The sequence below is a fragment of the Crinia signifera genome, chromosome 3 (assembly GCF_055691185.1).
Source record: "Crinia signifera chromosome 3, ASM5569118v1, whole genome shotgun sequence".
Taxonomy (NCBI): domain Eukaryota; kingdom Metazoa; phylum Chordata; class Amphibia; order Anura; family Myobatrachidae; genus Crinia; species Crinia signifera.
This window is the reverse complement of record NC_139219.1, coordinates 312529332-312542806: the sequence shown is the minus strand read 5'-3', so window position 1 is coordinate 312542806 and position 13475 is coordinate 312529332. Positions and strand designations below refer to the sequence as shown.

General features: G+C 46.1%; 1 protein-coding gene across 4 annotated transcripts in view; it reads left to right on the top strand.

The window, feature by feature from the left end:
- ITSN2 (intersectin 2) overlaps positions 1-13475 on the top strand; it is a 164756-nt gene that overhangs the window by 55012 nt on the left and 96269 nt on the right. For 3 of the 4 annotated variants that reach the window (XM_083178637.1, XM_083178638.1, XM_083178640.1), the window contains exons 4-6: positions 942-1005; positions 10565-10728; positions 13229-13432. In XM_083178637.1, coding sequence (XP_083034763.1) covers positions 942-1005; positions 10565-10728; positions 13229-13432 — 432 coding nt within the window. The remainder of the gene's footprint in view (positions 1-941; positions 1006-10564; positions 10729-13228; positions 13433-13475) is intronic. The other variant, XM_083178639.1, reaches the window with a different exon arrangement.

The window sequence follows — 13475 nt, the reverse complement described above, 5'->3', positions numbered from 1 at the left end:
TATCAGCAGAGAAGTCATATAAACGTGTAAAAAAGCAGGGGTGATTCAGTATGCGGCTCTCCATTTGGTGTGGAACTACACATCCCAGCATGGCCAGGACACCTATTTAGTATGTCGTTCTAGCAGAACGATAGCAGGGCATGCTGAGATATGTAGTTCCACAACAGCTTGTGGCCCTGCATGTTGAATACTGCAGTATAGTGTGTTGGATGTAGTGTATGGACAGATGTAAGATAACCTATAGATGTATCCGATCACAGCTCTCCGCTCACTATAGAAGATGTGTTTCCCCCTGAAGTCACATTAAGGTTCCTCTGCTTGGTCGACACATGTTTCTTGTCTTTTTTTATTTTTTGGTGCCGAATGTCAGGGGGGTCCCCATGGACACTGTATATTAGCACAGTCCCCCCTCGCTGCGCTCGCTATGCTTCAGGCACAGTTATATTCTTACTCTGTGTCCACTTGGATAGTAGAGTAGGAACCAAATGGACCTTCCTACCATTGGCCAGGTTCCTGTCGATGCTTTCTTCCCATCGATCTAGCATCACTGTCTATGTAATGACAAGTATAGACGTCTAACTAGAGGCCGTAAACCATGGTGTTGCTGACCTAAACCTGGTTGATCCGCCGTCCGCATACCCCTATACTTTACCATTCAGCTGCGTGTTATATGAAGTGGTCGGAGAGGAGGGCACCCTGCTGAAGCATGCACCTGTAAATCATTATATAAAGGGCGAGCGAGTGATTTGGAGAACATGTGTATTATGCAGAGGAATGAACACACACACACAGTAAATCACTATTAGAAGTCACCTGTAAGATCCCTGTAATTAGCCAAGTAGCCGTTCTTGTCTGTATAATATCCCTGTAATGGTATAATACAGTACAGTGTGCTATATCCTGTGTGTAATGTCTCGCGTTACTGTGTCTGTCTCTTACAGGTGACCAAGCAAGAAACTTCTTCTTACAATCAGGCCTTCCCCCGGCTGTGCTAGCTGAAATATGGTAAGATGATATATTTATACCGCCGTGCCGTTGCACATGTATTCTGCCAGTGTCCCTACGGCCATTGATAGGGATCGGCTGTGTATCTACAGTATAACCAATAACACCTATTCTAAAGGACAACATGTCTTCTGTACCGTATGGATTTTTTGAACGCAAATCAACATAAACATGACAAAAGGGCTGGTGCCGTTGGCTCGCTAAGACCTGGCGCCCTTGAAGCCCGCCTTTATCAATATTAGTGAGTTTTGGCTAAACCCGCAAAAAGCTCAATCCTAAACACACACCCCACTGTGGCAGGGCATGCTGGGATGTGTAGTTCCACAACAGCTGGAGGGCCCTGAGTTTGCCACCACTGCGTGTAGATGGTTTCAGGAAAGCATACATGGTCGGGTCTGGGATACCTTACGAATATTCAAATATGTTTAACCTATATCATCACAGTTACTGTGATTTCATCAGACAACAAGCAAGTAATAATCTATAGGGGAGAGTGGAGTTTGTATGGGATCAGTGTCTTAGCATTTACTAATACAGCTGATTCATGCTACAAGGAAGAACACACCCTGCCTCCTGCTATCTAACACATAATGTATGTAGGAAATTATATATTCATAAAAAATTTAAGATTTCTTTATGACACATAAACTAACCTTTTTACTACACAGAAAGGAGCCTTAAAATATCAATTTTGTTGGTTTAATAACCGGTCAGAAGCCGTATATGTTTGATAGCGATACAAGGATGTATACGAGTTTCTTGAAATCTGCAAGTCTTGTATATAAAGAACATGTGACTTTCAGGAGATAGAGGAGGCTTATCTACTGTTGGCCTCATACAACTGAGATGTATTGGGGCAATTTCCCGTTCCCACGACTTCCACGTAGGGGGATCAGAAATATAAAACATGCTTGAAAAATCCTGATTCAACAATACTGACTGTAAAGGATCGGCAAGACATCCGGGTTTTACCCTCATTAATGTCTCTGATTCACTGGTAGATCCGATCCGAGGGTCGACGTCTGCGGTATCCGGACTGGTCATGGACTGACTCATGATAGACAGTCATATGGTCGACAGGGTCAAATGGGCGACATGCATTATTTTTTTTTACAAAATGTTCTGCCGACATGTGCTGACAGACGGTATTTCATGCCCTACCATCCACTAGGGCGTGAAGGGAGAATATAATAGTGTGCCGAGCGCGGCGAGCCATGCGAGGGGGCGCGGTACACTTAGACGTGTCCATACCGACCTGTGCCGACACCCTAAAAACAGTAAAACAGCATGTCGACCTTTGACCCTGTCGACCTTTGACCCTGTCGTCCCTTTGACCCTGTCGACCTCTCGACCCTGTCGACCTCTCGACCCTGTCGACCTCGTGACTGTCTACGCTTAGTGGTCTACCATATGACTGTCTATCATGAGTCAGTCTATGTTTTATACCATAGCCGACATTTCCTGCAAGGTCGGGGAATAGCCTCATAGATGTATGTGGGCTATAAACCGTGGCCAGTCAGCCCCCAACTGTCACGTTACAGGCTGTTTGGAAAGTGACAGTTGGGGGCTGGTAAATTATTTCTCTCCACTTTATCTCTTTTCAAGGCTTTATACATGTATCCCATTGTTAGCAGTCCTCATAGACCTCTGCTGTGGTTACGTCAGCTTGCAAGTTAGCCAGGACGTGCAAGTTAGCCACAGTCATTACTGGCAGCAGTACAACAGGAAGCGACAAAACTACAGCGGTCACTGTGGCTTGTGGGGTTTTTCTGGGTGTGGCTGTAATGTGACTAGTGCTGGGTATATACTAGGAGGTAAAATGTATCGGACTGACAGCCTCAAGCTGGGTATACACTAGACCAGTGGTAGCCAACTCCAGTCCTCAAGAGCTACCAACAGTTAATGTTTTCCATGTCTCACAGAATCACAAGTGAAGTAATTAGCTCCACATGTGATCTTTTCAAATGTCAGCCAGTAATGAGGGCACCTGTGTACCTGGGAGGTGAGCTGGAAAACGTTAACTGTTGGTACCTCTCGAGGACTGGAGTTGGCTCCCCCTGCACTTGACAACATGCATCATGAACGATGTCGGCTGTCGATTTCCCTCAAACTTACAGACAAAGGATATATAGGGCCTAGTTCAGCATGAATTGCTATTTAAAGAATTTGCAATCCTGTCAAAAATCTGACACCTGCGTGTTCGCATTGTTAATAAATATCCGTACACACGGCAGTCACAGTTGGATTGACAGGAAGTCCGTGTTGTGGGGCAGAAACATGGCATTTTCTGGGTATGTTTGTGCCCAGGCAGGGTGGGTCTCTGACGTCAGCGATGACCACTTCCAGGCTGCTTCTTTAACAGATTATTGGAAGCCCTAGACTTACCCAGATGGGGAAAAAACGCTTTTGAATTGGCCAATCCATGGCTGTTTCCGCCAAAACAAATCCGACTTGTTTTACAGTCTGATCTGTTTTGTCGGAATTTGTCTTTAATGTTGTCGGAAATGGCAACATTGAATAGGCGAGTGCCTATATTTCCCCTGTCGGGAAATATCGACACATATTGAATACCCCCAGGTATGGCCACACGATATCTGGGTTGCTCTCCTGCGGAGGTTTCCATTTCCCCGTTCCTCACCGCTGAGATATGGCCACACGATATCTGGGTTGCTCTCCTGCGGAGGATTCCATTTCCCCGTTCCTCACCTCTGAGATATGGCCACACATATACATAGTCATTAAGGCTGAAAAAAGACGTTAGTCCATCGAGTTTAGCACGATATCTGGGTTCCTGATCTGTGGGGAATATCAGGTTTCTGGTTACAGCAATGCATTCGCTCCTTGTTGCGGCTGATTGATAATCGGTTCAGTCACGCATTTTGGAAGATTTCTTACGACCCGACTGCTGATCAACGCTGAATGGTCTATGCAATTATCTTCCCGATTGCCGGTAATCTGGGTATCGGGATTGTATTTGCATAATGAATGCTCGGTGTCAGGCACTTTAGGAAAAAGCACTAGGCTACCCACGGCAGAGGGTTTAAGTCACGCCAAGCAGCTATAAGATGCTAGATGTACAAGGACACCTACTAAGTACACGTCATGAGAACAAAAATGAAAGGGTACATTGATTGTAATGGGATATGAATCCCTGTGTATGTATAATGTGGGGTACACACCAGGACGACCACCGTCGTTCACGACCGATAGACGACCATGGAACGATTTCCCTTGGACTTCCCGGGAGCTCCCAGGCAGTCCCCAGCAAACGATTAGCAAAAATTGTGTTTTTTTGCGGAACGATCTAGATCCGATCCCGATGCGCCCGCGATGGTCGTTAAGACGGTCGGATCGCTGGTTTTTGTTTTTTTTGCAAGAACACATGCGACCGTCGTCAGATGGGCCTTTGAAATTTGAATGAAGGGGCTGGACTAGCAGAGGGGGAGGACTAGCAGAGGGGGATAGGAATAGCAGCAGCCATTTTAAACCAGTGTATTTCTGCTTTGTTACTAGTGAGGCTTGGTTTATACCTGCTGAACGCTGGACATAGCTATTTACACATTACTTTGTTTTGCCTGCCATTACAAAGTGTCTTTTAACCCTGCACTATGGAGAATGCAGTGATGGGTAGTCACCAGCAACAGTACCTGCTCTATTATGCAGTTTTGAAGCTCAGGCGTCAGAGAGCCCAGCGCAGGAGAGAAAGATCATGCTGGACAAAGCAGTGGCTACTTCAGCGTCAGACTCGTTCGCACATGCCACTGCTCAGGGACATCAGGGAGAATAACCCAGACGATTTCCGTAACTTCTTGAGGATGGATGATGCCACATTCCAGGAATTGCTGCGTCTGGTGACTCCCCACATCGAGAAGCAGGATACCAAGTATCGCATGGCTATCCCTGCTGAGGAACGGCTGGTGGTCACCCTGAGGTTTCTGGCGACAGGACGGTCTCTTGCTGACCTAAAGTTTGGATCCCTCATCTCCCCGCAAGCTTTGGGCCTCATCATCCCGGAGACCTGCAAAGCCATTGTGAAGGTGCTGCAGTACCAGTATTGCAAGGTAAGGATGAAATATACACTGTACACTTTATTGTGCAAACAAAATATTTTTATTTATAATTTAGGCCTAGGACAGAAACAGGTTTTTTAGGCCTTTCATGGTTAAAACATGTAAAATAGTAAATAGATTGTGTCAACAAAAATATATTATAATACCATATATAAAAGATATTGTACAAAAACACACACTATATATAAAGATTTAAGTATGTATGACCCAGTTTAAACTTTCCCAATAAGTACGGGCTACTGTGTGGCAGAGGATGTCTGCCGCAGATAAGTAAAGGCTGCGGCCCACATGGCGCATGGCGCAGATGCAATGGTCCCGGCCCCATTGATGTGCGCCATACGCCATGTGAGCAGTGGCCATCACATACCTGCAGCTGAGACCATGTCTGCCGCACAGTACCCCATACTATTGGTAAAGACAAAAGGGCAATAAATGGAGTTTGCTATCCAGATTGAGGAGAATCCTGTTCTCCCTCTGGTAATGCAGGTACAGGTAGCAGCATATAAAAAAACAAAAAACACACTCTGGTAACTTCTGGAACATGCCCTTACAACAGTAGGGATAAGGTACTGTGCGGCAGAGGATGTCTGCTGCAGATATGTAAAGGCTGCGGCCCACATGGCGCATGGCGCAGATGCAATGGCCCCGGCCCCATTGATGTGCGCCATACGCCATGTGAGCAGTGGCCATCACATACCTGCAGCTGAGACCATGTCTTCGGCACAGTACCCCATACTATTGGCAAAGAAAAAAGGGCAATAAATGGAGTTTGCTATCCAGATTGAGGAGAATCCTGTTCTCCCTCTGGTAATGCAGGTACAGGTAGCAGCATATAAATAAACAAAAATACACACTGTGGCCCTTGTGTGGCAGAGGATGTCTGCTGCAGATATGTAAAGGCTGCGGCCCACATGGCGCATGGCGCAGATGCAATGGTCCCGGCCCCATTGATGTGCGCCATACGCCATGTGAGCAGTGGCCATCACATACCTGCAGCTGAGACCATGTCGATGGTAAATGATAAAGTAGCCTATTTTTTAAGACAGATCCTCAAAAACAGGACACTCTGGATCTTCTATCAGTAAAGAACTGTAGAATTGACGGTACTGGGGGGGTTGAGAAGGCTGTGTAGGTGTTGACTGGGTATGTGTTGGAATTGTGCTCGACTGGCCTGCTACGGTGGCAGGCGGAGTAGGCACTGGTGATTCTAATGACAGTGGTGTGTCTGGTGCACTACCAATGCCAACTATTTTAGTGCCACTGTTGAGATACCCTAAACTGCCATTATACACCAACTCCATGCATAACTTTTCAAAAGTAAGTTGCTGGTCAGGAGCCATGTTGCGAACACACTCTGCCACATAAGTGAAGTAGTTGTCATGTTTGTCCGGGTTTCTTTGCAGGACTTGATGTGCCCGCATCATAAATTCTTCATGTGCCGCTGCTTCTCCTTTTTTTCCTTTGCCACGCATTTTTTTGGCACGGGGGAGTGGTGGAGTGGGTTCCAGGGTGGGTGGCGGAGTGCGTGCCGGAGTAGGAACTTCGTTAGATGTGCATGCATTATCAGATAGGACAGATAGGTCTGGGGTTGCAGGTGGGTAGTCACCAAGCTGTAAAAAAATTGAACATGTTTACTAATCAATTCTATTTACTTCTAATTTCAGTTCCCTACCAGCGTGAATGAATGGAAAGTCATCGCAGAGGAGTTTGAACAGCGATGGAACTTCCCAAATTGCGGTGGAGCCATTGATGGCAAACATGTCCGCATAGCCCAGCCTATCAATAGTGGTTCCTACTATTTTAATTACAAGGGCTATTTTAGCATTGTACTAATGGCTGTGGTGAATGCCAACTATGAGTTTATCTTCCTGGATGTAGGAAGGAATGGCCGTGCATCGGATGGTGGCACTTTCAAGGACACAAAGTTCTACGAAAGGCTCATAGCGAACACCCTTCACTTGCCGTCTGTCCAGGAAACTAAACAGGGGCTTAACTTTGTTTTTGTGGCTGACGAGGCTTTTGGCCTGCACGAGCATGTCATGAAGCCATATGCGCAAAGGGGCCTGAACCATGACAAAAGGATCTTTAACTACAGGCTATCCAGGGCACGGCGTGTTGTGGAAAATGCTTTTGGCATCCTGGCAAGCCGGTTTCGCATTTTTCACACTGCCATTAACCTGAGGGTGGACAAAATTGACTGGGTTGTCACGGCGTGCTGTGTCCTGCACAATTTGCTCCGCAGAAAAGCCACACAGCAAAGGGCTACAGGCACAGCACTCCAAGAAGACCAAGAACTGCCAGAGGAGGTAGTGCAGATATCCTCCTTGCAAACCCCAACACAACGCTACACAGGGAGTGCACGAGCCAAACAGGTGAGGGAAGAGTACATGGCCTACTTTAATGGGGAGGGCGCTGTGGATTGGCAGGAGGAATCAATTAGATAGCCAAAAAAATAGACTCACCGATGCAGACTGCGAATTCTCCTCCTCCTCCTGCGCCGCGACTTCTTGGTTTTCCTGTTCGACCATAAGGACTACTCCTGTCCTCATCGACTCCTGGCTGAGGGTGAATGTCAACCGGTCATAGTACCAGAGCGATGTTTGATACATCTCGTCGACTCCAGCACCAGACTTCTTTGCAGCCTCCATCTTCTTGTGTTCCTTTAAGAACACCGTGCGCAGATTCTGGATGCGTTTCCTCACCCATTCAACATTGGCCTCTGGGTGAAATGGAAGACTGTAGCGTGCCAACTCCTCCAAGGCTTGGTTTCTTTTAATTTTGTTTGAATACTCCTTGGATTTGGTTCTCCACAGGCATTCGTGTGTACGATATTTTTCAATAAACCCTTCCAAAAACTCTTGTTCCTTTGCGTTGGACATTGGGACTGTAAAAAGATAAAACCATTTTAGTTGTTATAGTTATACCCATGTTTTGTTTCATATTTAAATTTTTATAGTTATAGTTACCAGTTTACCTAGTTCTTATGTTTTAAGTATTTAAAATGTTAATAAACTTTTATGAAAACCACTATACATTTTATTGTGCAGATTGCTATTCACACACACAGGTGAATGGGGCCTAGCAGAGAGGAGTGCATGGAATACTGCAATGGTGGACAATGGTTTATGTATATATATCTATATATACACAAACACACACACACAGGTGAATGGGGCCTAGCAGAGAGGAGTGCTTGGAATACTGCAATGGTGGACAATGGTTTATGTATATATATCTATATATACACAAACACACACACACAGGTGAATGGGGCCTAGCAGAGAGGAGTGCTTGGAATACTGCAATGGTGGACAATGGTTTATGTATATATATCTATATATACACAAACACACACACACAGGTGAATGGGGCCTAGCAGAGAGGAGTGCTTGGAATACTGCAATGGTGGACAATGGTTTATGTATATATATCTATATATACACAAACACACACACACAGGTGAATGGGGCCTAGCAGAGAGGAGTGCTTGGAATACTGCAATGGTGGACAATGGTTTATGTATATATATCTATATATACACAAACACACACACACAGGTGAATGGGGCCTAGCAGAGAGGAGTGCTTGGAATACTGCAATGGTGGACAATGGTTTATGTATATATATCTATATATACACAAACACACACACACAGGTGAATGGGGCCTAGCAGAGAGGAGTGCTTGGAATACTGCAATGGTGGACATTGGTTATATGTATACACACAGACATGGGGCCCACCCAAAAAAAACAGTGACATGGTCGGGTGCACGGTTGCCAAACCAGTGCTTTATACACACTATATACATTGGTGGCAACAGTGGGCATGCATAGAAGAGCATTGGGAGTGCAAACATACCAGGTTGTTGTTCTGGGAGATGAGACAAGAAGGAGAGTCCAACTGCTGCGCCAGCGCTGTTTGCTATGTGGAAAAACATGGCGCCGGGGGAGTGTTTAGGAAATGCCACTCAAATAGGCTGGATCAAACGACGGACGCACCGACGGACGGACGACGGAGGCGGCAAAAAACACTCACGATCTGCATACGATTGACGGTCGGTCGGCCTGGGATTGACGGATCCTACCTGCAGCACGTAGGACCAAAGATGCGACCAAACGAGCGGCGTGAACGCGCATTTGATCGGAATCGGATCAAATAAATGTCAAAAACACACGATAGTACATACAATCTGCATACAACCGGTCGGAATTGGATCTAAATTGACAGAATCGTGCCCTAGTCGTCCTGGTGTGTACCCAGCATTAGAGAGTCTTATAACAGGCTGACTTCTTTCTTTTTAATTCATTGACATTATTATTATTATATTATCTTTGCGCTGTCTCAATACTTATTTCAAACAACAATTTGACCCAACTGAAGTGAAATATCGGAAGGGATGATTGAAACCAAGAACCAAACCACGGCCTGAGACATATATTATGTGTTAGTCACTCTAGCCCACACGTTCTAGAACTTGGTCCTCAGGACCCCACGCTTTGCACGTTTTCAAGGTTTCGACATAGAATCAAGTAAAATAATTAGTTCCACCTGTGTCAGTGAGTAATGAATGCATCCGTGAACTGTGTTGGGTCCTGGAGACTGAGTTTAAGAACCCCTGCTTTAGCCATTGCTGCGATGTTAGTCTTCTCCGCTGTTGTGCACCGAAGCTGTTGTGCACCGAAGCTGTTGTACACCGAAGCTGGTGTGCACTGCTCTGTACGCCCCAGGGGATCTCATCGCATGTCCCGCAAAATCGCATGTGATTTTATAAGGTGTGCGATGCCATTACATACAATGATGTTTTACGCACCCCCCCCCCCCCCCCACTATCCACGCCACAACGAACGTGGTAAGTGGTGGTGGAATGCATCCTCGGATGTTTTCATACCTCCACTGTCCACGTCGGCGTGGAGTTGACTTTATATAGTGTGGCGAGCCGAAAGCATGGCGAGCAGACACGGATTGCTTTAAATGTACTCCGCGTCCCCTCGCGGGGCTCGCCACACTTCGGGCTCGGTGGTTTGCTGTGCGTGCAACACTATATAAAATCAACTCCATGCTGACTTGGATAGTGGGGGTATGAAAAGTTCGGAGGACGTGTTCCGCCGCCCCTCGCGGGGCTCGCTGCGCTCGCCACGCTTATGTAGCTAATGTAATGGCATCGCACACCCTATAAAATTGCATGCGATTTTGCGGGAGGTGCAATGCGATGAGATCCCCCGGGGGCACACAGAGCAGTGAATAAATTACATTAAAAAAATCACATCGCACGGCACTAAAATGGCCCATGCGATGCGATTTTCCTATGCAGAATAGCCCACTAAGCAATTTGCTTAGTGGGTGCCGTGCTAGTAAACAAGTACACTTTATTCTACAATGACATTTGCCGTAGTGTTCATTCATAAAGAAGAGCTTAATGTTCCTGCTGTCAATCACAATCCAGATTATTATATGGAGTTTGTCAATGGTTCCCATTCTGTTTTTCTAGGGCCCTGTCCGACCTAAACAAAGATGGCAAGATGGACCAGCTGGAGTTTTCCATTGCAATGAAGCTGATCAAACTCAAGCTGCAGGGTCAGACTTTGCCAATGATCCTACCGCCTGTCATGAAGCAGGCGCCAATCTTCTCGCCATTAATGTCCTCCCGCTATGGTATATTTCCTTAACAGTATACCTTATGGTTAATAGGCAGCCGGACATCGTACACCCTATATCTAGAAAAATACTATTTTATTACTAACAGGATGCTTTATCTAGAACAATACACTATTACTAATGGGCAAATTTATCTAGAACAACACGTTTTAATCTAGTAACTGGCTCATGTATCTAAAACAAACCACTGTTACGAGTTGCTTTTATCTAGAATAATATGTTTTTTTTATTATACAAAAGGGCTACATTATATAGAATAATACACTTTCTTTTCAATGCGCTGCTTTATCTAGAACAGGCATGTCCAACGTTGGCCCTCCAGATGTTGTGAAACTACACATCCCAGCATGCTTTGCCACAGTTTTGCTATTAGAGAATGCTAAAACTATTGCAAAGCATGCTGGGATGTGTAGTTTCACAACATCTGGAGGGCCAACGTTGGACATGCCTGATCTAGAACAATACACTGTATTACGAACAGGCTGCTTTATCTAGAATATAAACAGGTTGCTTTTATCTAGAACAATTTACTTTCTTACGGGTTGCTTTATCTAGTACAATACACTTTATTACTAGCGGTCTGATTTATCTGGAACAATACACTGTATAATGAAAGGCTGCTTTATCTAGAACAATACAGTTTCTTAATAACAGGCTGCTTTATCTAGAACAATGCCCTTTATTACTAGGATGTTGCTTTATTTAGAACATCAATGCGTAAAGTTGTACTTGTTCTGTGTTCTGTGTCAGAATGGTGCTCACAATGTGCGCTTGCAGTAGGAAGCTGCCCAGGCCTCATATGCTTTCATTTATTTGCTTGTAGTAAGTCCTTTTCGGACATGTTACTAAACACAGGAAATTAGGGTATAACCTATAAACCTTAAAATGTCATTATCCTGTCTGATTTTTATTTTATTTTTTTATTTATGCAAAATTTTCTACCGAGGGCACTTTCTGTTACGCACCCACCTCCTGGTGTTTGGCGGGAGCCCTCAGTGGCAAACACAGGATTTGGAAAGGGGGGTTTCCAAATAAGTGGTTACAGAACCAATAAAAAAACATGCCGCCCCCCCCCAAATAGATAGCCAGCATAGCCCCACATAGTCAGCATAGCCCCACCATAGAAAGACAGCATAGCCGCACATAGTCAGCACAGCCCCCCCATAGATAGACAGCATAGCCCCACATAGTCAGCACATCCCCCCATAGTTAGACAGCATAGCCCAACATAGTTAGCACAGCCGCCCCCCCCCCCCATAGATAGACAGCACAGCCCCACATAGTCAGCACAGCCCCCCCCCATAGATAGACAGCATAGCCCCACATAGTCACCACAGCCCCCCCATAGATAGACAGCATAGCCCCACATAGTCAGCACAGCCCCCCATAGATAGACAGCATAGCCCCACATAGTCAGCACAGCCCCACCATAGATATAAAGCTTAGCCCCACATAGTCACCACAGCCCCCCCATAGATAGACAGCATAGCCCCACATAGTCAGCACATCAGCACAGCCCCCCCATAGATAGACAGCATAGCCCCACATAATCAGCACAGCCCCCCCATAGATAGACAGCATAGCCCCCCATAGTCAGCACAGCCCCACCATAGATAGACAGCATAGCCCCACATAGTCACCACAGCCCCCCCATAGATAGACAGCATAGCCCCACATAGATAGACAGCATAGTCCCCCATAGTCAGCACAGCCCCACCATAGATAGACAGCATAGCCCCTCCCCCCCCATAGGCACATAGGCAGACATGTCACATATTCAGAGATCCCCTCCAGCACAGCCTAGGCAGACCTGTCAATCAAATTGGTATTTGTTTAGTTTCACGGCGGCAGCATGGCCGCCCGTTACTTCCGGGTTCGGCGCTCTGCAAACTTTCTAAAATAAAGTCATGCCAACGTGAATAGTTCATACCCCTACTATCCAAGTTGGCATGGAGTTGATTTTAGATAGTGTGAGAGCACAGGAAACACCTCTGTAACTGCCCGTTACACCAGCACCTGTTTGTGTAAGTGTCACACACAACGGAACGTGGCTTTACCACTTTACTACAGAGATTGGCGCACTCGTGTGTGTAATTAGGAGTGGGTTAGGTAGTGGATGCAGCAGATGGAGCAGACTTGCATGCGATGTCTCCCACATGTCCGTGAGCTTGGGATCCGGAACATCAATCTACAATAAGTAGACCGTCAATAGGTCGGACGGTACATCAGGTCAACATGGCAATTGTCAGCTCAGCAGTGGGGCCTCAGTCTTATCCAGAGAGGTATGGTGGGATATTTAGTATAAGCTGCAGGAGGGCGCAGGTACAGGGATAGAAACCCCATCTGTGTTCTCGCCCCGGTGTCCAGGATTTGGCCAGCCCCGATGTAGGGTCTATATAGAGATTTGTGAAAGCCGAGAGTTTAGTGACTCTCCTTAAGCCACCATGGCTGGATGAATGTGACGTTATAAAATCCATGCTTTGTGTTTTACGTTCAGGTATGGGAAGCATGCCAAACCTGTCCATGATGCCATCTCTACCCACGCTGTTACCCATAGCACCCACCACCTCGTTGACCTCCATGAGTTCTATGCCACCCCTGCCTATGTCTAGTCCCTTGGTGCCTTCTGTTGGCTCATCCTCAACGTTGCCAAATGGAACCTCCACTCTCCTGTCCTCGTTCCCTGTGCCTTTGTCTTCAAGTAAGTGTCTGTGGACGTGCGTCGCTTTGCTGCCAAGTAAACC